Source organism: Martes martes (assembly GCF_963455335.1).
Source record: "Martes martes genome assembly, chromosome: 6".
NCBI lineage: Eukaryota > Metazoa > Chordata > Mammalia > Carnivora > Mustelidae > Martes > Martes martes.
In genome coordinates, this window is record NC_137893.1 from 81,070,456 (window position 1) to 81,097,958 (window position 27,503).

Below are 27,503 nucleotides of genomic sequence, written 5' to 3' on the forward strand. Positions count from 1 at the left end.
TCAAGGAATGATATGTACGATTAAAAAGTACAGTAGAGAGCAAAGACAGACAGACAGTGCTTCATTAAATATAGTGGTCATGAGGTTTTTCCTGAGGAAGTAATATTTGAACAAAGATCTGAATGATGAAGAAAACCCAAGGAAAGTGCATTCCAGGCAAAGAGAGCCACCATTGCCCTGAAGGTGCCTGGTGTACTCCAAGTCCAGCAAGAAGGCTGCTAGTCTGAAGTGCATGATGGTGAGGTAGAGTGGTAAAAGGTGATGGTGGAAAGTAGCCTGGGGCTAGATCACTAGGGGTAGATGTCTTTGTATTTTATTCTGTGTATGATGGAAAACCACTGGACGTGTTTTGCTGAATAATTTTCTTATTTTTATACCTCCTAAAATACCTTCCATTTTTAGGAAGTAAAACATAAAAACGATAAATGGTTTAAATGTCAGAATAATAGACCATCTGTTTTGATTGTCTTTTGGCCATATTAAATGATGTATCATTTTAATCAAATACTAGGCCAGTTCTACAAGTGGTGTGTGGCCCTACTGTATTGGTTCTTGGAGGTTATACTCTTTAATCTGTATTCCTATTGACAGAATTTCAGTTGTTTTACTAGCCATTTGAATCACAAAATGATTAAGTTCCCTCAGCCATTATTAACTGACTTACTATAGACCATAAGAAAAGGAATTTATATTTTACTTGGTAACATTTTCCAAGAAATCATTCAAATAAAAAGTTATCTCGGGACGCCTGGGTGGCTCAGTTGGTTAAGTGGCTGCCTTCGGCTCAGGTCATGATCCCAGCGTCCTGGGATCGAGTCCCACATCGGGCTCGTTGCTCAGCGGGGAGCCTGCTTCTCTCTCTGTCTCTGCCTGCCACTCTGTCTGCCTGTGCTCGCTCTCACGCTCTCTCTCTCTCTGACAAATAAATAAATAAAATCTTTAAAAAAAAAAAAAAAAAAAAAGTTATCTCGATCCAAATTAAGGACAGTCAGCATTGTCCTTTGGCACTGAAATTGTGGTGGACAAGACTTGTAAGATTTTATTAGTTTTATACTGTCTCTCACCTTATAGATTATAGATTATCTATATTATAGATATATATCTATCTATCTATATATATTATCAGGATATATTTGTATTATAGATTGTCTATATTATAGATATATATATCTATCTATATATAATAATATATTATAATTATAATATATAATTATATTATATATAGATTTATATAATATATATTATAATTATAATATTATATATTATATAATATATATAGATTATATAATCTATATATATATAGATTATCAGGATATATTTGTATTATAGATTATAGATTATCAGGATATATTTGTATTATAGATTATCTATATTATAGATATCTATCTATCTATCTATATATATAGATTATCAGGATATATTTGTATCAATTGAAATGTGCCTTTTTCTTATTTATGGTGGCATCTTAATATAATTTATTCTTAATACAATTTATAAGAATTTATAATTCTTAATACAATTTATTCTTACACAAAAGCCATGTCTTTTAGTCACACTTGAATATGTCATGACCATATATAAATATGTAGAAGAATATGTAATTTATATGCCATTCTATTCTTTGATTTGAAAATGTTTGTGTGAACATTTCAAATTAAAAATTTCAAATTAAACTCATTAATTCTATTATCTTGTGTTTTGAAGCAATGGGTATTTAAGTCATTGTGGCCATCTGTCTAGGCCATACATCTAATATATGGTTTGCTAACAGAGCAGATAGCAAATGCTGATAACTGGCCGAATTAGCTATATTTATCAAGATACTATTGAGTAGAAATTATAGATGGAGACAAATATGCTTAAAATGGTAAGAAAATTTTTTGCATAATGTTCCTTGTTAAAACTTTTTAATTTTGGCCCTTCATAGTTAAAAAAGCTAGGTTTTTTATTTGGGTGTATGTGTGGTGCGTATGAATCCTGGAACACTGAAAAGAAATAAAGTAAAATAAAATAAAATGGGGAAGAAAAAGATGTGTAATCTGTAAACATCTGAAAATATTGCCTATTTTTAAAAAATGGATACTAATTATTTCCCTAGCATTGGAAACCACAGGGAGAATCCTAAAGAGAACACTTTGGGTTGAAAAAGTATTCTTGTTTTGTACTACAGTTAATGGGCTTATTATCAAGTTGATACACATAAGAGAGCAGTTGCCTTCAATTACTAATTATTTAAAGCTGTCTAGTTTTTTCCCCCCATCTGCTTACATAAGGGATGGCCAGCCTTACTTCTCTGAAGATTATGATGTCCTTCCTATGTGCTGTAGCTCTGTTTTTATTTTCTTCAGATTCCTTTCTATAGCCAAAACAACACAAAATACCTTATGATGAGTGATAACACAGAGCTTCCCAGCCATTTTCTAACATGAGGTACACATGTTAGCTGTCAGTATAAAATCAGTATAAAACTTACTGTAAAATTTCACTACTGTTACAGTTTACATATTCTTTGTTCCTCCACAGTGCCAGGAAGTTGTTCCATTTTAGAAGGTTTAGTAACCAAAACAATCATAATATAACTAGGATTTTCACTGCTTCTTTATGTCCCTTCAAACTACTGAGAAGACCACATTTGTTCAAAGTTCATTTGGTTGACTTTTGGAGTATTGCATTGCATTGGCTATAAGCAGGTTATTGTTATAGTTTAAATTTTGTGACATAAGGAAAAAATAAAACCCCTTGCCATGTTCATTTTATGTCCAGTTTATAGCAGATAAAAATAAGGCATTGTCCCGGCGTAAAAGTGCTATATTTAAAATACAATTGTGATTTACCACTCTTGTACCAGAAGTCAAATAAATATAGACCTGATTTAGGTCAGGGGCAGATTTATTGATTTACAACTCTGGATATTGGAGGAGAATCTTCTACTAGTTATGTTGTATTTGTTGTTGAATATAGAAAAATAGTACTTCATGTAAAAGCTTACACTGATATTGAAATTGAATTCAGTGCTATAAAAATACAGATTTAGCTACTGTTTTGTTCACCTGACAAGAGGATATTGTTAACTGGAATGTTTATTCATTTATTCGTTGATCCTTTAGAAATAATGCCTTTGTTTACATTTATGAAACTAGTATAGCTAAACTGGCTTCTTCTCCTACAGGTTTTTCTTCTGTCAGTATACAGTATAAAAAGATATTTTGCAGTAGAACATTTCCCATCATTTCCATAAATGTGGCTTCAGTCAGAATGTGAATGAGTTCTTCATTGGGCATTGCCTTCCTTCCTATTTATTCCTTAAAGCATATTTTAGTTACATAATCCTGTTTCCAGTGAGCTGTTATCAATGTATGTAATCATTATAAGCTTTTGGCAGAGATACAAAGTAAAAAAGTTTATTAGGTGCACTCTGTTTTCCCTAGCATATTAAAATTGTTTCCTCATTGAAAGAACTTTTGCATTTAAATGGCCTAAGTTGACAGCAATCAGTGAATGATAATTATGTCATAAAATACACAGTGATGCTTTAAAGGTCATTAGGACTGTTCACTTTTAAAGGTGTGATTAGAAACCTCAATCTCAAAACTGTAACAGTCTGTCCTATTTATAACACTTCAAGGGAAGATGTTTTCATAGCCTCCAAAGATTTTATTTCAATTTTTAGCAAGTCTCTCTTAAAGCCTTCATCCAGCAGGTTTTCTTAGTAGAAATAGTGGGAAAATGAATCAAAAGCCAGTAAAATGTCTTATAAGTAGAATTTAACTTTGCTTTACCCTAAATAAAGTGATTTAATGTTTTCATATTATTATTGTGTGATGTTTATTTCCTATTTTTGCTATCTTAGTTTTGTGATGTGTCCTGACATGAAGTTCTTTCTACTTAGTTTTTTAATTTTTAAAAGCTTTACCTTTGTGAAATTGTTTTACAATACATGAAAAACTAAAAATATTCTTATCAGAAATTTATACTAATTTTTGAAAAAACCTACAGCCAAAAAAAAGTCTTCTAAAACTTTTTTAAAAATAAGCTTTCTCTCCAGTGTTTGTATTTATAGGAAGTCTTTAATGTACATATAGTCCTGTTATATGCACAGTACAGTTTTTGCTTAATTAAAATATTGGAAAATGTATATAAAAGGTAGATTTAACTTCTGAAAAGTTAGTTCTTTGTGTCTGAGGTAGGGAATTCAGAGGTAGGAAAGGGAGTCAACTCAGTTGCAAAAAGGAAGAATGTTCTGGAGCATGTCATCTGCCGTGAATGATCACCAAATATGTATGAACATTCAAAGTATTTGGGATGCTTTTTAAAATACAAGTTTCTGGGCCCAATTATGAACCTGACAACTCAGTATCTCTGGCATGAAGCTTGAAATACACATTATTAACACGTTCTCCAGGCCATTCTTCTTAGCCGGGCAGTATCCCCATTCTGGAGCCATTAGGAAGTGCCATCATGGTTCTTAGGGGGCTCATTCACTGAAAGTGGGAATTGACTGGGAAGACAAATTTAAGAGAAAAAGAGGAGGAGGTAGTTCTGAGAAACCTGAATGTGTTCTTGACACATTTAATCTGTTTTACATTGTGTTGATGTTTAAATAACAGCTCTATTGAGATATAATTCCCGTACCCTGAGATTCACCCATTTGAAGTGTACAATTCAGTAATTTTTAATATACTAAGTTATATGAAACTAAGACCACAGTCAATTCTGGAACCTTTTTATCAACTCATAAACCCGTTACCTTTTAGCTATAGCATTCCCTTGAACCCTATTCTCTCCCCATCCATAAGCAATCACTAATCTACTTCCTGTCTCTATAGATTTGCCTATTCTAGATATCTCATATAAATTTAATATGTGATCTTCTGTGACTCTTTCTCTGACTACACCAGCAGTTAAGCTCCATTAATTGTCAGCTAATTATTCTGTTGTTTTCAGTGACGCCTTGTGGTATAAGTTGCTTCACAAACCCATGTGTCCTGGTTCCTCTGAAGGAAAAACTCCTTAGGTTAATGTTTGAGATTTTTTTCTGTTCCCAAGAGTGCTTTTCCCAGGTGTCTCACTTTTTCTCTCTAGGAATCTAGCCAGCCAGTAGTCTGGCCTATACCTTCAATGAATCTAACAGTTTCTTCCCAACTGCTTTTTGCCACAACTTCTACTGTTTCATTCTTTGTTTTTTATAAAGTATAAATTTGCTTTATTGTTTATTTAAATTCAATTTAATTAACATATACTATATGTTATTAGTTTCATAGGTATAATATAATGGTTCACCAGTTGCATACAACACCCAGTGCTCATTACTTCAAGTGCCCTCCTTAATGCCCATCACCCAATTACCCCATCCCCCCACCCACTTCCCCTCCAGCAACCCTGTTTGTTTCCTAGAGTTAAGAGTCTCTTATGTTTTTGCCTCCCTCTCTGTTTCCTTATTTTATTTTTTCTTGCCTTCCCCTGTGTTCATCTGTTTTGTTTCTTAAATCCGACAGATGAGTGAAATCATTGGTATTTGTCTTTCTCTGACTGACTTATTTTGCTTAGCATAATACCCTCTAGTTCCATCCACATCATTGCAAATGGCAAGATTTTGTCCTTTTTGATGCCTGAGTAGTATTCCATGGAATATATACACCACATCTTCTTTATTCAGTCATCTGTTGATGAACATCTGGGCTCTTTCCATAGTTGGGCTATTGTGGACATTGCTGCTACAAACATTGGGGTGCAGGTGCCCCTTCAAATCACTATGTTTGTATCCTTTGGGTAAATACCTAGGAGTATGATTACTGGGTTTGAGGGAAATTCTATTTTTAACTTTCTGAGGAACCACCATACTGTTTTCCAGAGTGGCTGCACCAGTTGGCATTCCTACCAACAGTGTTAAGAGGGTTCCCCTTTCTCCACATCCTCACCAAGATCTGTTTTCTTCCTGACTCATTAATTTTAGCCATTCTGACCATTGTGAGGTGTTGTCTCATTGTGATTTTGATCTGTATTTCCCTGATGCCAGGTGATGCTGAGCATTTTTTTCATGTGTCTGTTGGCCATTTGTATGTCTTCTTTAGAGAAATAAATTTTCTTTTTCAACATTCCTCTGGCTGGTTCCATACAAATTTTAGTATTGTTTGTTCCAGCTCTGTGGAAAATGTTGTTGGTATTTTGATAGACCTCTACCGCTTTTGCTATTGCCCCTAAGGCTTGAACTTCACAGTCTGTTACAAATGAATTCAGGTCCTTTAGGGAGACATTTAGAGCTCTCTGTTCTGTGACTTGGTTCTCCCTGGGCAAAATCTTTAAGCCAGGTCAGTGCTGATGGGAACAATAACCTACAGCCCCTCAGACTTCTGAGTGACTAACCATAAGATAAAAATTCAGTGACAGTAGCTCTAGATCTTAGCTTGCTTCTGCCAGTGTGGAACCCCTGCCACAGAAGCCAAGGCAAGGGCAGTCAGGTTTACAGTATTCTATGTGGTACTGTACCTGAAGTAAGGTCTCCATCCCAGGAGGGAGCTTAGGCAGAAGAAGGGGGAGGGTTCCCCATCTTTTGGCTGTACTTGTCTGGAACTTAGCCTGAGGTGCAGGTAGCTGAGGGCAAGATAAGAAATACTGACGTCCTGTCCTTCTTGGAAAGGTAGCTTTATAACTCGGATCTGGGGGGACAGGGAGCCCTGTGTTACTGTTATTAGCTGCCCTAGTCTGGAGTGGAATTTCCATCTTGCTGAGCTATGAGAGCATAAAGATGGCCTGGATTCTGTTTCAAATACTACAGACTTTGCTGTTCTTACTTTCAATAGATTCTCTTGAATATAAGTTTATTAATTTTCTGTTTACTCATAGGACCATTTATAGAAACTTTAAATGTGCTCTTCTGAAATTTTCACTGAGGGGGCACCTGGGTGGCTTAGTCACTTAAGTGTCTACCTTCAGTTCAAGTCATGATCCCAGCATCTTGGGATTGAGTCCCACATTGGACTCCCTGCTCAGCAGGGAGTCTGCTTCTCTTTCTCCCTTTTCCCCTTCCTTCTGCCCATGTTTCTCTCTCTCGCTTGCTCTCAAATAAATAAATAAAATCTTTATAAAATAATAAATAAGGGACTCCTGAGTGGGTCAGTTGGTTGAGCATCTGCCTTCAGCTCAAGTCATGGTCTCAGGGTCCTGGGATTGAGTCTCATTAGGGCTCCCTGCTCAGCAGGGCATCTGCTTCTTCCTCTCCCTCTGCCCCTACCCCCTGCTTGTGCATGCTCGCGCTCTCTCTCTCTCTCTCTCTCTCTCTCTCTCTGACAAACAAAAACTTTTTAAAAAATAATAAAATTTCCACAGAGGAGTGGGTCTGAAAGGCTCCTCATGCTGTCTTGCTGGAAACAGAATTCTCAGGCAGATTGTTTTTAAAGTTGTATCAGGTAGTGAGGTGATAGTTAATGTAGAGGAATTTGAGCTGTACAGTTGGATTATTATAAACAGAAACCTAAAAAATAGCAATTTTACGGTGTTTGCATATTCATTATTTTATAATCTTAGTTTTTACAAACACTTTGAAAATTCTTCTTTTTATTAGTATGCAGAAAGGAATAAAGGGATTTAATATTTCTCCACACTTAGGCTAGAGTGAGAAATGGAGCCCCTGTTAAGTGCAGAGGTATCAGTGATGATGCTGGTGATAATGATATTACACATTACAGGAGCTGTGCTTTCTGATTATACTTATTATTTCTAAACCTCAATAGTAAGCTTACAAGGTAAGAAAGAGTGTCTTTCTATATATGAAGCAGCCAGGATTGAAAAAGATGTGCCTAAGGTCTCAGTGCAGATTGTAATTCACGTCTGACCTCAGGGTTTGTGCTGTTGGCATTGCTCCTCACTGCTTCAAAGTGAAAAATCCCGAGAGAAAGGCAAACATACACCAGAGAAGTGTTAGTCTGATCGCTTCCTTGCGTAAGCCTTAGGGGAAAGTTTGTTTTCCGTGTCTTCTCCTGGAATGAAAGATCCTTAAACTGGAGCATGTCAGAAAGCTAGTCTTGTGGAAAGCACTTGGCATTCAGTTGCCTAGAAATAGAATTTAGAAATTTTGTCTCCAAAGTGAAATTTTTTAGTACATTACACTCTTCAATATGGTAGAATTATTAGCTCCTTGAGATTAAATAAAATGCCTGGTTTTGTTTCCTGATACATTTACTTAAGAGTCTTGTAATAGGTGCACTAGGTTCCTTGAACAATCCTTATCCAGTTCAACACTTAGCACAGTGCTTTGTATATAAAAGATGCTCAATAACTGTTTTTGAATGAATGACCATAGCCTTTTACTTAAAAACTAAATTAGGTGTTAATTACTTTTTCACACTTTTTCATTCATTAACTGCTAACTGAGTTTCTACCATGGGCCAGGCACTCTTTCTGGGGATATCTAGTGAACAAAACAGACCAAAAACCTTTGCCCACAATGCTGAATTTGGAATGGGCTTTCATTATTTTTTCTAGTTTTATTTAAGTATAGTTGACAAAATTATAAGATATTTAAAGTGTACATCAGGATGATTTAAGAAAGGGTTCTTTTTAATATTTAGTATAAGATGAAAAGAATTAGTGTTGCATAAATATTTTGTACCAGGTGAAAGTCATTTAGGCTTTCTGGTTATAAGCAACAGAACCAATTCAGTTTAGCTTAAGCAAAAATAGTAGAATCTACTGTGTTAATGAGGTTGCAGAGATACTGTGGAACCAATGTAGGAATAAAACCTGGCTTCAAGAAAGAAGAGACTTTGTTGCTTCTCTCATGCAGTGTGTTTCATTCTTTTCTCTGCAGACTCACTTCCTTTATTCTTTAGCTCACATGACAGAATAGAGCTGCCCTACAGCCCCTAAGTTCTATAGTTTATTTCCAGTCACACACAGAGAGATTCATAGACTCTGGGTACCAGTTCCTCAGGTTTGGTTAAGTGTTCACTCAGCCCAGTCCAGTGAGCAGTGCCCCAAGACGTGCAGAAATCTTACGATATGATGCTTATGACTCATGGGGTTTGTGAACAGGCAGATACCACAAATGTCTGCATACACACTGCATAATTTTCACAATGCCTTACAAGGTTGTAAATTCTTTCTGATGAATTTGGAACCCTCCAAGGTTGAATAACATACCCATAGTTGCACAACATGTAAGCTGTGGGCCCAGAACCTAGTTTTGTCTGACTTCACATCTTGTGCTGTTATCATTAACTGTATACATTTTTTCTTTTACCTGTGAACTTACTTTTTATTGATATACAATTGATTATAACATTATATTAGTTTCTGGCATACAGTCTAATGATTTGATATTTTATATATTGTGAAGTGATCACAATAATTCTAGTTTATACCCATTACCATATAGTTACAGGGGGTGTGTGTGTGTGTGTGTGTGTGTGTGATAACTTTCAAGATCTATTCTTTCAGCAATTTTCAAATATATGATACAGTATTAACCGTAGACACCACGCCTCATAGTACATCCCCAAGCCTTATTTTATAACTGGAAGTTTATATACCTTTTGACCTCCTTCACCCATCCATCCTTCCCCAACCCACCCACCTCTGGAAACCATTAACCTATTCTCTGTTATTTCTGAGGGTTTTTATTTGTTGGTTTGTTTTGATTTCACAGGTAAGTGAGATCACATGGTATTTGCCTTTCTCTGTCTCACTTAGCATAATGCCCTCAGGGTCCATCCACACTGTTGCATGTTGTAAGATTTCCTTCTTTTCTATTGCTGAGTAATATTCCATTGGGTCTCACTGGGTTCCTTGTATTTGGAACTCTGTTGGTTTCCTGGAGCTTGAGGTCTACTTCCTTCCCCAGGTTAGGGAATTTTTCAGTCAATGTTTTTTCAGATAAGTTTTCTGCCCCTTTCTTACTCTCCTCCTTCTGGGACCCTTGTAATGGTCCAAGATTTGCTTAGTAATGTCCTTTCAGTCCCTTCAGCCATCTTCATTCTTTTACTTTTTGCTGCTCTGATTGAGTGAAACTGCCCTGCCTTTGAGTTCACTGATCCATTTTTCTGCTTCATCCAGTCTGCTGTAGAACCCATCTATTGGATTTTTCAGTCAATTATTTTACTCTTCAGCTCCACAAATTCTACTTGCTACTTTCTTATAGTTTCTATTTGTTGAAACTCTCACTTTATTCATGCATTGTTTTGCTGACCTTGGTTAACATCATTATGATATTTGAACACACTTATCTCTGTTTCATTGAGGTCTTTTTTTTTTGAGATTTTATCTTTTACATTTAGAACTTATTCCTGTTTGTTTTAAATTTTTTTTGACTCTTCTGTGTTTGTTTCTTTGCATTAGATAAACAGTCTTGAAGGAGTAGCCTGTTTTAGGAGATGAACTTTCTTAACTACATTTTTAAAAGGTGTTGAGAGACAGTATCACTAAATTTCATTCAAAGAATCCATCTCCCCTCCCTGAAAAAAAGAATGTGTTCCCCTTGTTAATGCTTTCTAAATATTTATTTTTTAAAGATTTTATTTACTTATTTGACAGAGAGAGAGATCACAAGTAGGAAGAGAGTCAGGCAGAGAAGAGGAAGGGGGGAAGCAGGCTCCCTGCTGAGCAGAGAGCCCAATGTGGGACTCGATCCCAAGACCCTGAGATCACTACCTGAGCCAAAGGCAGGCTTAACCCACTGAGCCACTCAGGTGCCCCGGTTAATGCTTTCTAAATGCCATTATTACCTTACCTGTTACCTGTGCATGTTCTTTATTGTTATTTCTAATGCTAGTAGCACTTTTATCTTTTTTAGAGTTATGTTATTTCAAGAATAGTGTATTCGTATTAATAGAATCATAACAGTATGAAACCTTTTATCTGTTCTCAGTAATAAATTCAAAGTGATTGACTTATACCTTGTTTCCAGATCATTGAAATATATACAATAAAATTTTAACCAAAAAATTTCAGAAGAACTCTTTTTAAAAAGGTTTTTTGTTGTTCTTCTCTTATTTGATTTATTTAACTAGACACAATAAATTTAACACCTATGGCACAAATCTTATTATAATAGAGAGTCAGGTAGCTTAGTAGACTAGTATACAAAAATTGGAGAAAATACCTTATTAGAAATTCTTCTGTCTTATAATTTAGGGGTAAGTTTAATTTCATTTGTGATATTTAAGTAAAGTTAATTTTGAAGATATGTAAAATGTTTTCAAAAAATTGTATTATACTTCAAAAACGGGATTTCTTTCCTAGAATTCTCTACTGAAACATGTCTTCGTGATCTTACCAAGTCTCGTGGTTTTACATATAATGTGTGTGCTCACTCCTCCCTAACTTTTCCCAGCTATAACTCTCCCCTGACCTTACAACTTGTATATCCAACTGCCTACTCAACAGCACCACTTAACACATCAGACGTAATATGTCCAAATTGAATTTCTTACCCTCCTCAGACAGAAGATAGTAAAACCTGCTCCTCCATGTCTTCTTTCTTTATTAATGGCAAATCTGTCCTTCCATTTTCTCAGTCTGGAAACATTAGACTTGTCCTTGGCTTCTCTTCTGCCTCACATTTGTGAACAAATCTTACTACCTTCAAAATATATCTAGCATCTGACACGTTCTTCTGACCTCTGTTGTGTTTCTACCCTGGTCCACCACATCTTTATTCTTTCTGTGAATGATTTCTGCCTGCTTCCATCCTTGCATGCCTCTAGTCTATTCTCATTAGCCTAAGTGACCTATCAAACAAAAACCAGATCATGTCTCTTCTCAGAACCTTTCAGTGGTTCCTCATTTTTTCCAAAGTAAAAATCAGAGTTTTTACCCTGGCTCATGAGCCCGTACACAATCTGTTCTCTCTACCACCCGCCTTCTCTGACTTCATCTTTTTCTATTTTCTGCCACCCTGGCTCTCGTGCTTTTTCTCAAACACAGAAGACACCATCTGCCTCAGAACCTTTGCACTGACTGAAACACTCTTATGAGATGTAATCTTTCACCTCCTTCAAGCCGTTGCTCAAATGTCACTTTTTCCGTGAGCCTCTACTCTACCCCGTTTGAGATCTCTGCCTCCTCTCCCTTGCCATGCTCCTGTTCTCCAAAACACTAGTCACATTCTAATATATAATACTATGTAATTTACATATCTGTTGTATTTTCCTTGATCTTTTATCTCCTAGTAAAAGTTCTGAAAGGGTCAGCAGTTTTGACTTTTTTTTTTCACTGATTAATCACCCAATGCACAGACTGTACTTGGCTATAATTTTTGTTGGATAAATAATTACATGAAGGAATGTTTTTATGAAATTCTTGTAGGGTGTGTATATGCACGCATGCATGCATGTGCATGTATAGGGGGTTGTGTGTGTTTATATAGTAAAATAACATAAGTTAACATAAGTTTTCAATCAAAATATTTTCTCTTAAATTGGGTTTGTGGAGTATATAGTTGTTGGCTAAAGCCCATCTATCTTTCCTTCATTTGAGCTAGTTTGTATATGGGACAAAAGACAGCAGTTTCTAAATATTTAGATCAAAGCAAGAAATGTTTTTAAAACCGTTTTTCAACTTCAAGAATGATTGTGATAAGTATCTGTAGGTCAGTAACTTGGAAGTTTTTTAAGACATGATTATTCACTGGAAATTTAAAGAGATAATGTAGATATCTGAAAATAAAAGTTTTTAATTTTAGTAATCCCGTTCTAAGCTTCATAGAAATTTTCCTTTCTCTTTTTTTCTTAAACTTAAACATAGGCTTTTTCATACTGTTTAGAATAAAGAAATAATCTTTTAGGTGGAACGTTGTGTCAGATAACTATGGCACTCATACCCTCGTATTACTCTAGAAATTGTACAACATATGGTACTTTTAGGATAAGCTTATCTCTGAACCCTTTCTCCTATTAAAGGACTATTTCATAAGTACCTTTCTACCCAACCAACATAACATCTTAAGCCTGATATATTTCCCAAATCCAAATCCAATTTTTTTCTTATGACAAATAGCACTATTGCCAAACATTTATGATTTATTCTGATGGAGAAAAATGCCTGTTTCTTCACTGATTTAAATTTAGTCTTACATGTGAACATTTGCTAGCTAATTATTAGTCATATTCATTATGACTCTGAATTTTGGTAAAAAATAAAAAACACTAGAATTTTCTAAAGAATAATATTACAGCATTATGAAAATACCTCTTGGGGTCAGTTTTCATTGTTAAAATGTTAGCTTCAGAGTAGTAATCTGTGTTGCCTTTCTTCCACAGTTCTGATAAAATAGTCACAGATGTTAAGAAAATTTTGGATGAATTCTGGATTCTAAACAATCATGTTATGCCATTATGCATAGATCTTCAACTAAATAAATAAGTCGCTGTGTATCCTTTTAGTCCAATAGGTTTTTGATTCATTCACATGCAGTTACAAAGGAATTTCAGATCCAGAAATGTACATACTCAGAAAGCCTATGTGACTTTGTGCTGAGAGATTAAATTTTGTGGAATATAAAGTTTACCCTGGAAGGAAATATATACTTGTTATAGAGCTTAATTCATTCGTATCCAACTTGTGGGTTATTAAATGTAAAGTTTTTTATAGAGTTTAGCAAATAAATGCAAGAGCTACTTGGTGGAATATGTGTTTCTGAGAAAATTGCTTTGTATTTGCAGTCTTATCTCAACCCCTGGTGACAGCTATCTTCTCTCATTCTAGCGAGAGATAATATGAGGGGGGAGAACACCTTCCTCGTGGATTGTGTTTTAGGTAGTCAGCATTCTGAAATAGTTTCAGAATTCAGACTAAATAAATACAGTCCTGAGGGGGAAATAAAAGAAATCTCTCATTATATGTTTATTGATCTTGTGATTTCACAAAAGGAAAAAAGTGTTGATTGAAACACCTAGAAATCACTGATACCTCCAGAGTTTATTATGAGTTTGACCCAAGTACTCTTAAGATATCCTACATACTGCTTTAGTGCACTCAGGATATTCTTTTTTTTTTTTTTTTAAGATTTTATTTATTTATTTATTTGACAGAGAGAGATCACAAGTAGGCAGAGAGGCAGGCAGAGAGAGAGGGGGAAGCAGGCTCCCTGCTGAGCAGAGAGCCCAATGTGGGGCTCGATCCCAGGACCCTGGGATCACGACCTGAGCCGAAAGCAGAGGCTTAACCCACTGAGCCACCCAGATGCCCCCACTCAGGATATTCTTACAATAGTATCTTGTTCTGGATAATTCATAGTTCTATAAAGAGTTAAGAGATTCATTTATTAAACCTTTGGCTTGAATTCAACATCATAACTATTGCTTGGAATATCATACACTGAGAGAAGTGTGTTTAGCTGTGTTTCAAGTGATGGAAAATGAAGATGGTCTTACATTACTTTGTTTTTTCTTATTAACCATAAGAAAGAAGGGTGGGGGTATGGATTTGCTAATACACTCTGAATGCATAAACAAACAAACAAAAAAAAACAATAAAATAAGAACTGTTTGTAAGATAGCATTAAATAGCAGCTGTTTAGGTTTAACATGTTTTACCCAGATTAAAAACTTTCTTGGTAAAGGTGGTACTTGTTTTTTCTTTTGCTGATAGCTACTCTAGAACAATATGGGTTTATTTAAAAGTGAAGGCCTCCATCTTCCAAGGGATAGGGAGGGCAGATCCAAAGTATTCAGAGCCCGTTTTCCTAGTTACCTCTCTGACTGCGTTTTGCTTTTAGCATTAACAACATGCTTTGCTTTCTGATTCTCTTTATTTTAGTCTATGCAAGGGAAACTGTCTAAAGAAAAATCAACTACTCAAAAGATGATGGAAGAGCTAGAAAAGAAAGAAAGAAACCTACAGAGATTAACAAAAACTTTGCTTGATGTGAGTAGAAAAAATTCAAATTACTTTCAAAGAGTGATTCAGTACTTATTTAAGTTAAAGCAGATACTTATTTTGTACATATTCATAGAATATTTTTTACTTGAAGACTTGATTTCAGTGTGCCAATTAATTAACTCCATTAGGTTTATTACAAAAGTATAATTAAAAGGCAAACTTTTATTTTTCTTATGTATCTGTATATAATTTCACAGACTTAACTGCAACATAGTCAAATATTATGTAGGGATTCGGTCCCAAAGTAATTCAATAAAGCATAAATTGAATATAAATAAAATTACCTTTGAAAATCCTTAAGGAATGTGCAATATTGACACTTCATCATTGGAACAGATCACGCTTTCTTCATTTAATTACAAGATGACACACGTGGCCTGCATTTAAGGATACGTTGTACAAAAAAAGTGTTATATTAGTTTTTTAACTCTCATCATGACGTTTTGCCTCTAAATACCCAGAATGCATCTCCAAAAATTAGGCACATTTCCCATATAACTGTACCACAATTGTCAAACCCAACAAGAATAATATTCCTCAATATTCAATAATACCATGAGTTGCATTTCATTTTGTCTTATGAAGTTTCTCACTTTCCATGTTAGTGACTTGTTGATAAATCTGGGCCTGTTGTCTTAAAGACATATATTGTCAGGCCTTCTAGATTTGTCTGATTGCTTTCTTATGGTGTCATTTATCTTTTTCTCTACCCCCTCTATCTCTTATAACCTAGAAGTAAGAGCTAAAGATATCATTAAGTCAAGACAAACATTGTTGGTGTTGTTCACATCCTCAAATTATTTATATTTGATTATCCCACTGTAAGTGACAGAAATACGGATCTCACTGGTTACTGATCTCACTGGTTAAAATAGTAACAGACTAATTCTTTCCATTGTTACATTATGGCCTCTGCAAATAGCAGGTAATCTGTGGAATGATACTTAGGTAACACTAAATATGTAGTTTATCAGTACCCTTTCCCTTGATGGTTTTAGTATTCACTGGTGATCATTGTCTAAATCATTACATGATTAAAAGAATCATATTTTTTCCTAATTATATTTACATTTTTTAGCTGGCATTCATCTATTAAAAAATCTTTTCCTCATCAGTGCAGGCTGTGTGGTTTTTTTGAAATACAGGTCTAACTAGAAACTAATTAAATTGCCTGTAGCAATTTTCAGAATGAGAAGTAGATGGTGACAGTTTTGGGGATGAAGTGAAGGTAGCTTTTTCTGAGTCTAATAAATTATGAGCTCATATTGATAATCCCAATTTAAATTTCACAATTCAAAATTGTTAGGGTTTTTTTTCTTTGGTTTTATACTTATATTTCTTTTTCTCTTAATGCTGAAAATTTTGGTTCCTATCAACACTAACATAACATACATACTTTTTTCTCAATATGCAGCAGATAGTTTCAAAGTAAATAAATCATTACTGTTACTAACAGTAAAACTATAGGGTAGGGTTTAAAATTTCTTCATAGTTCTTTTTGTTCTTGGGATAAATTTTATTATAGAAGATTACATATACAACCAAGATGCTTATTATGTAGCATGAGATACTCCTAGAAAGTAAGTCTGGATTGGTTGCCTCTTTCAGATTTACCCTAGGGCACGAGATGGCACAGAGGAATCATTGAGTCATTTCATTTCGACTATTTTAAATGCCTTTTCTTTTTCTTTTTTCCTACTGTGTGTTTGCAGTTTAATTTGGTTAATGTGTATGTAATATGACTCTAACATTTCATTAATAAATGGGAGGAAATGTTCAGACAACTGCATGGCTTTGAATACCTTTTCACTGTTCTAACAACCTGTTTTGTGTTTTCTTTATCTCTTGCAGAACCAAAGGCAAACAGAAGAGACATGCTCCTTATTGGATCAGGGCCAGGAAACAGACCAATCCAGGCAGCAGACAGTACTTACCAAATGGCCACTATCTGATTTGAGTGTGATTGATCAGCTGTTCAAGGAAATGTCCCATTGTTTGTTTGACTTGAAGGCATTGTGTAGTATTCTCAATCAGCGAGCTCAGGGCAAGGAGCCTAATCTTTCGTTATTACTGGGAATCAGATGTAAGTCGTTGATGCCTTGTTCTTACTATATTGCTTAGCAATTAGAAACCTGTCTTCATGGATCAGGAACCTCTTCCTGCCTTTTCCCTATTTGTTTTTATCTCCTTTTCTACTTAGATTCATAAATCTCTGAATAAATCTGTAGGTCTGTAAATACCTGTTATTACTTGATTGCTAGGACTTACCTCATACTTAGAGAAGTGAGCAGTGTCATAGTTGATATGGACTGCCACTTGGCAGAATGCCTGCAGAGCTTCCTGTGTGGATGAGCTGTGCTGGATCTGCTAATATGTGATTGGAGTGGTAGTTAGATGTGATAGTCCTGATTACTCTTCTAAAAGTAATGATTCTATTGGCTTTCATGTGTTAATTGTCTAAGGTAATGATCCAGCCATCTGTCTGCTGGTAAAATATTTAAGAGAAGATACTCCTTTGCTTTTCCTATGCAGTATATGTCTGTGGCAGTTGCTTAATGTAAGTACCAGTGCTGGGGCACCCGGATGGCTCAGATGGTTCTGCGTCTGCCTTCGGCTCAGGTCATGATCCCTTCCTGGGATCGAGCCCCACGTGGGCTCCCAGCTCAGCAGGGCGTCTGCTTCTCCCTCTCCCTCTGCCTTTTCCTCTGCTTGTCTGTTTTCTCTCTCAAATGAACAAATAAAATCTTTAAATATATATACTATATATATTTATATATAAAATAAAAAAGAAAATATATATTCTATATCTATGTCTGTGCTGTCACAAGAGCTAATTTTCATGGCCTATAGATCTGTTGCCCTTGTCATTCATTTACACTCTGGCCTTATCCCTTTCAATATGATACCCGCCCCCCCATTGTTCCTCAGTTCCATGTTCTTCCCACACACAGTTGTAAGAGCTGCCAGGAATATCCTAGTTTCTCTTCTGTGCTGCTTTTGCAGAAACACATATCTCTGCATGTGGTTCTAAATTACTATAATATTGACATATTGGTCTCTTTTTAATACAGAAGAAATGTGCATAAGGAGATATGATTAGAGTAAGACCATAATAAGGTTTATGCACTTTCTATGTTGTATTGAGAAATTGCCTAATAATATGGTTAATGTGTGACTAGAGTGGAGACTAGTTTTATTTACAGTTTCATCAAAAAGATTCTACCAATTGGCATCATGATAGTTATTTTGACAAACCAAATAATACTTTCCACCAAAGTATATCCCTTGTTAAATGAAACATACATTGTAACTATGCTCAGAGATGTCAGCAGAATTTTCCCCTCCACTTCATAGATGTTTATATACATATGTTTGGGTATGTAAAAAACACTTTAAAGTATAAATATATTGACTTAGTAAGTAATGCTTTATATAGTCCAGATACTAAGGTGCAGATAATGCAGTTGAACACAGCCCTTGGCCCTCACACAAACTCGATTACTAGAGCATTGTGATAAGTACTATAATTGAGATGTGGATGGAGGAAAATGGGGGCCCAAGGGGAAAACTAACTAAATGGGAAGGGCTATGAAGGCTCTGGTGTTTGGCTTAAATCTCTGGAGGAGAGGTTTGCCAGGTCATGGGGCGATTTAGTCAGCAGTGATCTCTTGAAGAAGTAAAAGCTCACACACACAAAAGACTCAATTCTCTTTACCATTTTAGAGGTAGTCACCCCTTCAGTTATTTTGTAACTTCTACATTTTTATTCTCCTGTATAGTATTTGTCACCTTTTCCAGTAATTAGATTAAGAGAGCTATCCAAATGTGAGTGAAAAGGGAGATTTAAGAACTTTGTCACATTCACCTCCCAGTGTATCCCTCTTTCAGTCTTTCAGGTTTAACCCCATATCCCTTACCTTGTATCTTCGTACTGTGAAAATTTGACCAGCTAGGTAATTTGTCAAAAACCAGTGGATTTTGAATCCTTATCTCCTCACTCCACCCATTGTTCATTGACCCTCTTTACCCCACCCTTCTTTTTTAAAAATGCTCTGCTACTACGGTTTCCATGGCTTTGTTTTCTAGGTTCTGCTTCTGCCTTTATGACTGCTCAGTCTTAGTCTTCTCTGGAATTCTCTGCCATTTAAATTATTACTGTCCCCCAGAAATCTTTTGTTGCTGATTTTTTTTTCTTTTTTAAAATTGGATTATTTGTGGGGTTTTTGGTACTGTGTTGTGTAAGTTCTTTATATATTTTGAAAATTAACCCTTTATCCAATATATCGTTTGCAAATATCTTCTCCCATCCTGTAGATTGTCTTTATTTTGTTGATGGTTTTTGTTTTGCTGTGCAAAAGCTTTTCATTTAGGTATAATCCCAGTAGTTTGATTTTGCTTTTTTGTTTCATTTGCCTGAGAAGACCTATCTAGAAAAATGTTTCTATGGCCTATGTCAAAGAAATTACCACCTGTGTTTTCTTCCAGGAGTTTTTTATTGGTTTTAGGTCTCATATTTAGGTTTTTAATCTATTTTGAGTTTATTTTTGTGTATAGTCTAAGAAAGCAGTCCAGTTTCATTCTTCTGAATGTAGCTGTCCAATTTCCCCAACACCATTTGTTGAAGAGATTGTCTTCTCCGCATTGTATATTTTCGCTTCCATTGTCAAAGATTAATTGACCATATAAGCATAAATTTATCTCTGGGCTCTCTATTCTGTTCTATCGATCTGTGTGTCTGTTTTTGTACCAGTACTATATTGTTTTGATTACTATAGCTTTGTAATACATCTTCAAATCTGGGATTGTGGTACCTCTGCCTTTGTTCTTTCGCAGGATTGCTTTGGCTGTTTGGGGTCTTTTGTGGTTCCATACAAATTTTAGCATCGTTTCACAACATTTGTGAAAAGTGTTGGTATTTTGACTGGGATTACATTAAATCTGTAGATTACTTTGGGTTGTATGGATATTTTAACCATATTAGTCCTTCCAATCCATGAGCTTGCTCTATCTTTCCAATTTGTTGGTGTTCAGTTTCTTTCATCCATGTTTTAAAGTTTAGGGCATACAGGTCTTTCATCTCCTTAGTTAAGTATATTCCTTGGTATTGTACTCTTTTTGGTGCAATTGTAGATGTTTCCTTAATTTCTCATTCTGCTTCTTCACTATTAGTATATAGAAATGCAACAATTTCTTTATACTTCTATAATTTCATGTCCTGTGACTTTACTGAATTCATTTATCCGTTCCTTGGTAAGTCTTCAGGGTTTTCTGCAAAGAGTGTCATCTACAAACAGTGTAAGTTTTACTGATTCCTCAATAATTTGGGTGTTTTTTCCTCTCTTTTTATATATTTTCTCTTAGTAATCTTACCCATGTCCTTTTGCTTTCTTTTAGTGCTGTCCCTTTGACCCATACAGACATTTATCTCTTACCTGCCTAGAATGGCCCCCCAGGCTCTTGATTATACTTACCTTATATTAGAACCAGTTATTCTATAGGTATCATAGGACTCAACTATGTCCAAAAGAGAACGTACTTTTCTTCCCTCCCTAAACCTGCTCCTCCCCTCAGTGATTAGCACCACTATCCACCTGTCTGCCCTAATCCAGATTTTTCTCCACCCTGCTCTTTCCTTCATCTGGGTATGGCCTTTGCCTAGTCCCTAACCCCTATATAACTTAGGATGGTTGAGCTCTGTCATTTCTACCAGTCCCTTCTTAGCATTCATTCCTTCCATGACATCTCCATTGCACTATTGCCTTAAATGAAGCTTTCAAAGTCCTTCACCTGGACTGGTCTCTCTGTCCACTGTCTTGCCCACTTTCCCCCACTAATCCATTTTTTTCACAATGCTGCCAGAGTGATCTAACCTAACGGTGATTCTGATTTCCAAATATTTACAGTCCCCTAAAATAGAGATAGGTAGGTCTCACATGCCCCTTTAGCCTTACTTCTTGACCCTTGCCTTCATAATTTGTGCTCTGCCATTTTAGAGCTGGTTACTTACTTTCTTGAAGTTTCTCAGATTCTTTGGTTTTCTGCCTTTGTACCTTTGTTCATTCTGCATCTTGGCCCATCCAATGAACCTGCACCCTCTCCAGTTAGGCTGGTTGTTCTCTTCCTTGTGCCACTGTAGTCTGTGTATGGTGATAGGATATCTACAATACTTAACTGTGCTTACTTGTTTATGAAGTATATGTAAATCATTAAGAATAAACCACTACATCCATTATTTTCCTGGCCTTTGCATCTAGCATAGTGCCTGGATCATGGCAGGTGTTCAGTTAGTGTTTGTTGAATTAACAGATAAGTTAATCTGACTCTTACACCTCCAGTAAGCTACCAATACCAGTAAAGGCATAAGGAAAGATTTATTTATTTATTTATTTATTTATAAAGATTTTATTTATTTGACAGAGAGAGAGATGACAAGTAGGCAGAGAGGCAGGCAGAGAGAGAGGGGGAGGCAGGCTCCCCACTGAGCAGAGAGCCCGATGCGGGGCTCGATCCCAGGACCCTGAGATCGTGACCTGAGCTGAAGGCAGAGGCTTAACCCACTGAGCCACCCAGGTGCCCCAAGGAAAGATTTATTGTACAATTATTGACTCCATCTGCTTTAATATTGAGAAGTGCTGACAAAGAGAGGAACTGAGGTAAATAATTAACAGCGCGCTGACTCAGGGCCTCACCCTCCCCACCCTAGGTCATCAGCCCAATTGAATTGCATGGGGTTGCAGCATTCCATATGTGTGTGTGTGTGTGTGTGTGTGTGTGTGTGTGTGTGTGTGTATCTACACATATATACATATATGTATATGTATATATACATATATGTATATGTACATATATACATATATGTGTATATATACACACATCACACACATACACATATATACACATATACATATGCATACACACATAACACACATACATACATACGTATACATACATACACACACGCTTACCATATATTTTGGAAATTTATGCTTTCATGCTAATAAACCCATTTTGCAGTCTATAAAAATTAAAACTATCACTCCTTAATACAGAAGTGATTTTCAGTTTTTTGTCAAGTCAGAATGAGTGCTATAGTTGAGCTTGAGAGCTATTAGAGCATGCTTTTTCTTACTTTTGGAATGTTGTCATCCTTTAAACATGTTGAACGTGTGTATTACAGTATGGATTTAATGCAATTTAATTAGCAAAAATTTAAAAGGAGCAGGTAAATAAGATCTATTTAATACTGAATGATACATTTAAACCTGAACCTGACTGGTATTCAGGATACAGCATTATATTTCTAATGATAATTAAGTTAAAATTCCTAAAATGCCTTTGGTCAAAAAAGTGTGAGACATTCTCCATATTTTATTTCCACAGCAATGAACTGTTCAGCTGAAGAGACTGAGAATGACTATAGCCCAGAAACACTCAGTAAAAAATTGTCAGATGTATGCCAGTTACGGAGGGACATCGATGAATTAAGGACTACAATATCCGACCGCTATGCTCAGGACATGGGAGACAACTGCATTACCCAGTGATCAGCTCTTGGTCCCACAGCAATAACGACCCATTGTTAAATGCTGCTGTGTTTCAGTTCTTCATATTTCTGTTTAGGAGCCATAATGGAAAGTCACAAGTGACATATAGGACTTTTTTTTTCTGTGGATTTGTTTTCCTGGGGGAGAAAGGGGATTTGATGAGGTTTCAAAGGGGGCTTATCTAATCAGGCCAAAAAACCAAATTACTATTTGAAAAATGTGATGAAGTGTACAAGAAAAACAAGAAAATCTGTCTTCTCATACTACTGATTGTAGGACCAAGCTGTGAATAGTGCCCTTCAGATAAAGGGATAGGATTTCTTTTTATCTGTAGCTGTGTGTGTGTGCATGTGTGTGCACATGTGTGCACATGTGTGTTTATTCACAAAATTATAAGGATTTCTAGGGTCAAAGCAAAGCTTCCGAGAAAGGCACACACTGTTTATTCCTGTATTTCTTTTCTTTCATGTAGAAGCTTGTGTTGTTCTTTGGGGTTTTCAAGGGCTGGCTGAACAAGAGTTCCAGCAGCAGGCAAGTGTTTTAGTAGGAGTACAGCTGGCAAAACCATTTGTCTTTTGAACAACCACTGTGCCGCGATGATGAGGTTGTGGGGTTGGGTTGATTTAGTACTGTGGGTAGGTCAGCTATTTTTCCAGAGTGATTGTGGGTTGCCTTAGAGGTATGAAATTTTGATGTGATAATCTTTGCATTAGCATTGCAATTTATATATCACAAGGCAACTTAACATAATTTGAACTAATTTTAACATGTCCCTTACTATTAATAATTTTTCACTTACACGCATCAATATAAACAAAGCCATAAAGAATTAATGCTAACTGTCTAAAGCCATTGTTGTAAAAGAAGGATTAACAAAGTCACTCTGGAGCAATAGTTTATTTATCCAATTCTCACGTTTACATTTTAATAGTTTTGTATGTTTTAAAGTTAAAACTACTTTAGGAAAAAGCCAACCTGTATTCTTGATATCTGAATTATCACAAACATAAAACTATCAAAACCAGGTGATATTTTAATTATATTTATTAGGTAAAGTACATTAAAAACTGGGTTTTTCATATAATACAAGGTTATTTCTTCTTCTGGAGTACAGGATATCATTATGAAATGAAACTGATTTTTAAGTAGACATACGATTATTTAAACTAACAAACAAGTATTTTCCTGTTTTATTTGGAATTTTGGGAGGATTATATGTTTTATTACTTTAGAACGTTTATTACATTCTTTTGAATACACTTAGTTATGGCAATCATTGTTCTTTACAAACTGGTTTGTTTTCTTCATGCAGCCAGGTCTCATGTAGGCAAGACCAAATAAGAGGTAGAAGAAATAAGGGGTGTGAATTCAACAGGATAATACTGTTTTGGGCAAGAACAGATCACATGTCTGTTTTTGTTGCCAGACTTATATACTGGTATAAAGACCGCTCCTAGAAAAGATTTTTCTTAAATATTTTCAGCAGTGAAAACATGTGGGATAAAAACTTAAAGGAAACTCCCCAGGAAGACATTCAGTTCAGAATTTGGCTAATATGCAGCGCTCAGTAAGTTATTCTGTGGTTATGTTACAACAGTCAGTTATAATACATTGTAAGTACATCCGACTTTACTTTTGTTTAGTGCCTGAGTCCTCCCTACTCTTACTTCTTAGGATCTGGGCAGTAAGAAATCAGTGCATGATAGTGATTCTGCATTCCAAGTACCTATCCTCATACAGAAAAGTCACTTGTAAGAACATGGCATTCTAATGTGTTCATTTGTTTTTTAACGTTGGTGGTTTGAAGACAATCAGGGAGTAGTAAATTTATACCAAAAATCTGAATCAAAGAACTCTGCCTTGTAAAAATATCTGTAAAAATGGGCCTTTATATTAAGTAGATACTAGCATCTGAAAGAGATAAACCACAGTGCAACACACCACATTCTTAACATTCTCTCTGAATAGAATCTCCAACCCCTCCCTCTCCACTTCCACAGTTTGGGAAATAAAAGCACCCTAAGATGATAGTACTGATGTGCATAAATAATCACTGATTTGCGTCACTAGGTTCTTAATGTCTTCTAGGTTTTTAGTATATGTTTTCGGGTTTTATGGTTATTAGTGTTGTTTTAAACAAACTTTTGGTCTTTTTCTTTAATTTACTGTAGACATATTTTTGTTTTCTGACTTAGGGTAAAATATTTAATTTTTTAAATAAGTTTTCTTTTAAAACTTACAGAATTTTACTTAATTCACATGTCTTGAGGTAAAAATGTGTTAATTTAGAAAATTTGACTACTACTGGTGTATTTCCGTTTCCAAAATGTCTACCTCCTCATAAATAAAAAAGGAAAATAAGATGTGATAGTTTAAGTATAACCCTGAGTTACAAAATTAATCTCTTGGAGTTTGGAGTTTGTGAAGGGACCTAGATAATAAGTAGACAGTCTTGGAGGGAATATTTTTGGGGAAATGAAATAGTAGTATTCTATTTGTCAGCATTTAATTTTAATTTTATTTTTCAGAAAATTCCCCTCTTCTGTTAGAATGTAATAGTACTGATAGCTCATTGAAAACAAAGATTTGACTGTTAGGTCAAGTAAGATGGGCAAATAGAAACACTAAGTGTCTTATCCTAGTTTGAACTAGGATGTTCTCAGATGTTATTATACTGATATATGTCTGAGATGAAAATTAACCTAAATTTTGAAGTTAAATCTATTGGGAAATTTCCTTAGATGTGAAAACTTTTTAATTATGCTTTTGTGAATTAAGTGCTTGTCTTCTTAGGAAGTATCTCATGCAGTGTTAACATTTATTATTGGTCTTCTGGATTTTGAAGTTGATACTATTCTGCCTCAGTCACACTAAAGCAGGGATAAAGTAACAGTATCTCAATAAAAGACCCACTTACCTGTGCAGACAAAAATAACGGAATCAAAGGCACAATAGTTGTGTTTCCTTTTGATGTCTGAAGGATACTTTAGTTAAGCTGTTAGTAAATTTTCAGTGGCCTCTAATTTTAAAAGCTTAAGTAGTGACTAGATCAGTCATGCCTGGATTTCTTTTTTAAATAAGTGTTGTCCCTTTTTATATTTGAAATGGGATTCAGTATTTAATATTAACATTATTTTTTTGTGAAATTTATTTTGGTCATGACAGTTTAGTCAACTGAATTAGGCTTCTTTCAGTAGCTTGTTAAAGACAATCTCAAGGGCTGCAGAGTGTTGCTAAAGTGGATATTGTACATTTCTAACTCAGTAATGAGCTTATAAATTAATTTTGTCATAGTTCAAGACATTACTAGAAATCCCTTAGAGGATATTTTTAAAGGAATTACTTTATTGGGAAAACGTTCTTTAAATATCAGTAATCATTCATTGGATAACTTAGTAACCGAGAATTTGGGACTGTATTTTTACATAGCATAGTTCAGCTCAGGCACACCTTTAGTTTGAATTATTGGCGTTCTCTTATGTAGATTTCTATCATTATAGATATGTAATTACAATAATAAGCAATTCTCATAACCATGCTCACTCAGACTATATCATTTGAAACTGCCAGTAGCTGTAGCTCTCAGAGCCAAAGTTAATTCATTTTGTTTCTGTTTTTGACAATTTTCAGTGTTCACAAAACAAGAAAAATAATTTCCTATTTGGTGAAAGAGTATAATTTCCAACTTTACCCCAAGATGCCATGGTGATATATTGCTGTATGATAATATTATACATTTAATCATGAAAGGGGAAAGCTTTTGGATTTTTTTTTCCTTACTTAAAAGAAGTACTGAGTATATTAATGTAGTTTCAAGTCAGTAATTCATTAACAACACTATTGCAGCTGCATACAGAGAGAACCTTTTGTGCCTTTTTGCCTGCAGTAAGCGTTCATTTCTGTTTTACATGAGTTATAAGAATGTTGATGATTATTGCACCTTCTTCTTCTGTAAATAGACCTGATTAAGGATTTTTTCTTAAGCAAGGAGCAGGTTTTCATTATTAGGTTAGATACCTTAGGTTAGGAAACATGAGAGGATATATGTCTTTGGAGCCCAGCCTTTCCCCAGTGTAGTAAGCAGGAAACTCCTTCCAGAATGTAGTTATTCGTGTGTATATGTGTGTACATATATGTATAAATATTTAAATACAGAAACATAAAATTTGGCATCACAGTGGTGTGATGACAAGAAGTAGTAAGGTGCTAGCTAGGTGGTTACATTAAAAGCACAGCAGAGTGTATAATCAGTCACTATGACTGGTGGTTTTTGTAAACTAGGTTCAGTTTTTGAACCACCCAGAATACCTCATGTGTAAATACAGAGTGGTCGTGACTTAATTGAAATACAGTTATTGTAAAAAGAATGTGAAGCCACTGGTTGGCTTATGCCTTCTGATCTATCATTCTTGCCTCTTTTTTTGTAAAGGGGTTATTTTTTTGTTTTTGTTTTTTAATAGGGTTTACAGCTAGAATTTTGAATGCCAAAGTTCTATTTATTAAATTTAAAAAAGTTTTCAATGTTAATGGCTAAGTATTTTTCCACTGGACTATTGTTTGTGATGTTGGAATTTGTATTTACAGAGAAATAAATTTTTTATAAAAAGATATATGTCTTTGGAAGTGCCTAATCTTAATATAAGAATGTATTCGAAATTTCAGACTCCACTGAATTCTCAAGGATAAGAATATGCTGACTTGACTTTTAGGTAAAAGCTTTCTATGAATACACAAGAGAATCTTTGACTAGAATATTTCTGCTTTTAGTCTGTCTTACAATTTCTTTTCAGTTACTGAAAAGCTTTTTCTCAGGGTCTTCCCAAGAAGGGCACTGAGATTTTCTGATGACAGGTGCCATAAATACCGAGGCATGCCTGTATTTATTTTAGCTTATAGTGCTGTGTCACCTTTTCAGTTTTTAAAATCCCTATTTAAAGAGTTTTCTTTCCAGTTTTCCAACAGACAGCATTGGTTTCAGTTTTTATACTACCAGAAGGTTGAGCTGGCAAGTTAAATTTTTTCTGTTTTCCCCCTTTTAATCGGAGATTGAAACCTTATTGAAACATAAACAAATACGGTATTGTT

The 27,503-nt window shown here is 35.1% G+C and overlaps 1 protein-coding gene across 1 annotated transcript in view; it reads left to right on the forward strand.

Moving 5' to 3' along the window:
- CEP85L (centrosomal protein 85L) overlaps window positions 1-24,752 on the forward strand; it is a 165,450-nt gene extending 140,698 nt beyond the window's left edge. The window contains exons 11-13 of the mRNA XM_080805139.1: window positions 14,752-14,859; window positions 16,726-16,957; window positions 22,255-24,752. Of these exons, the coding sequence (XP_080661265.1) occupies window positions 14,752-14,859; window positions 16,726-16,957; window positions 22,255-22,418 (504 nt within the window). The 3' untranslated portion in view covers window positions 22,419-24,752. The remainder of the gene's footprint in view (window positions 1-14,751; window positions 14,860-16,725; window positions 16,958-22,254) is intronic.
- The last annotated feature ends 2,751 nt before the right edge of the window (window positions 24,753-27,503 follow it).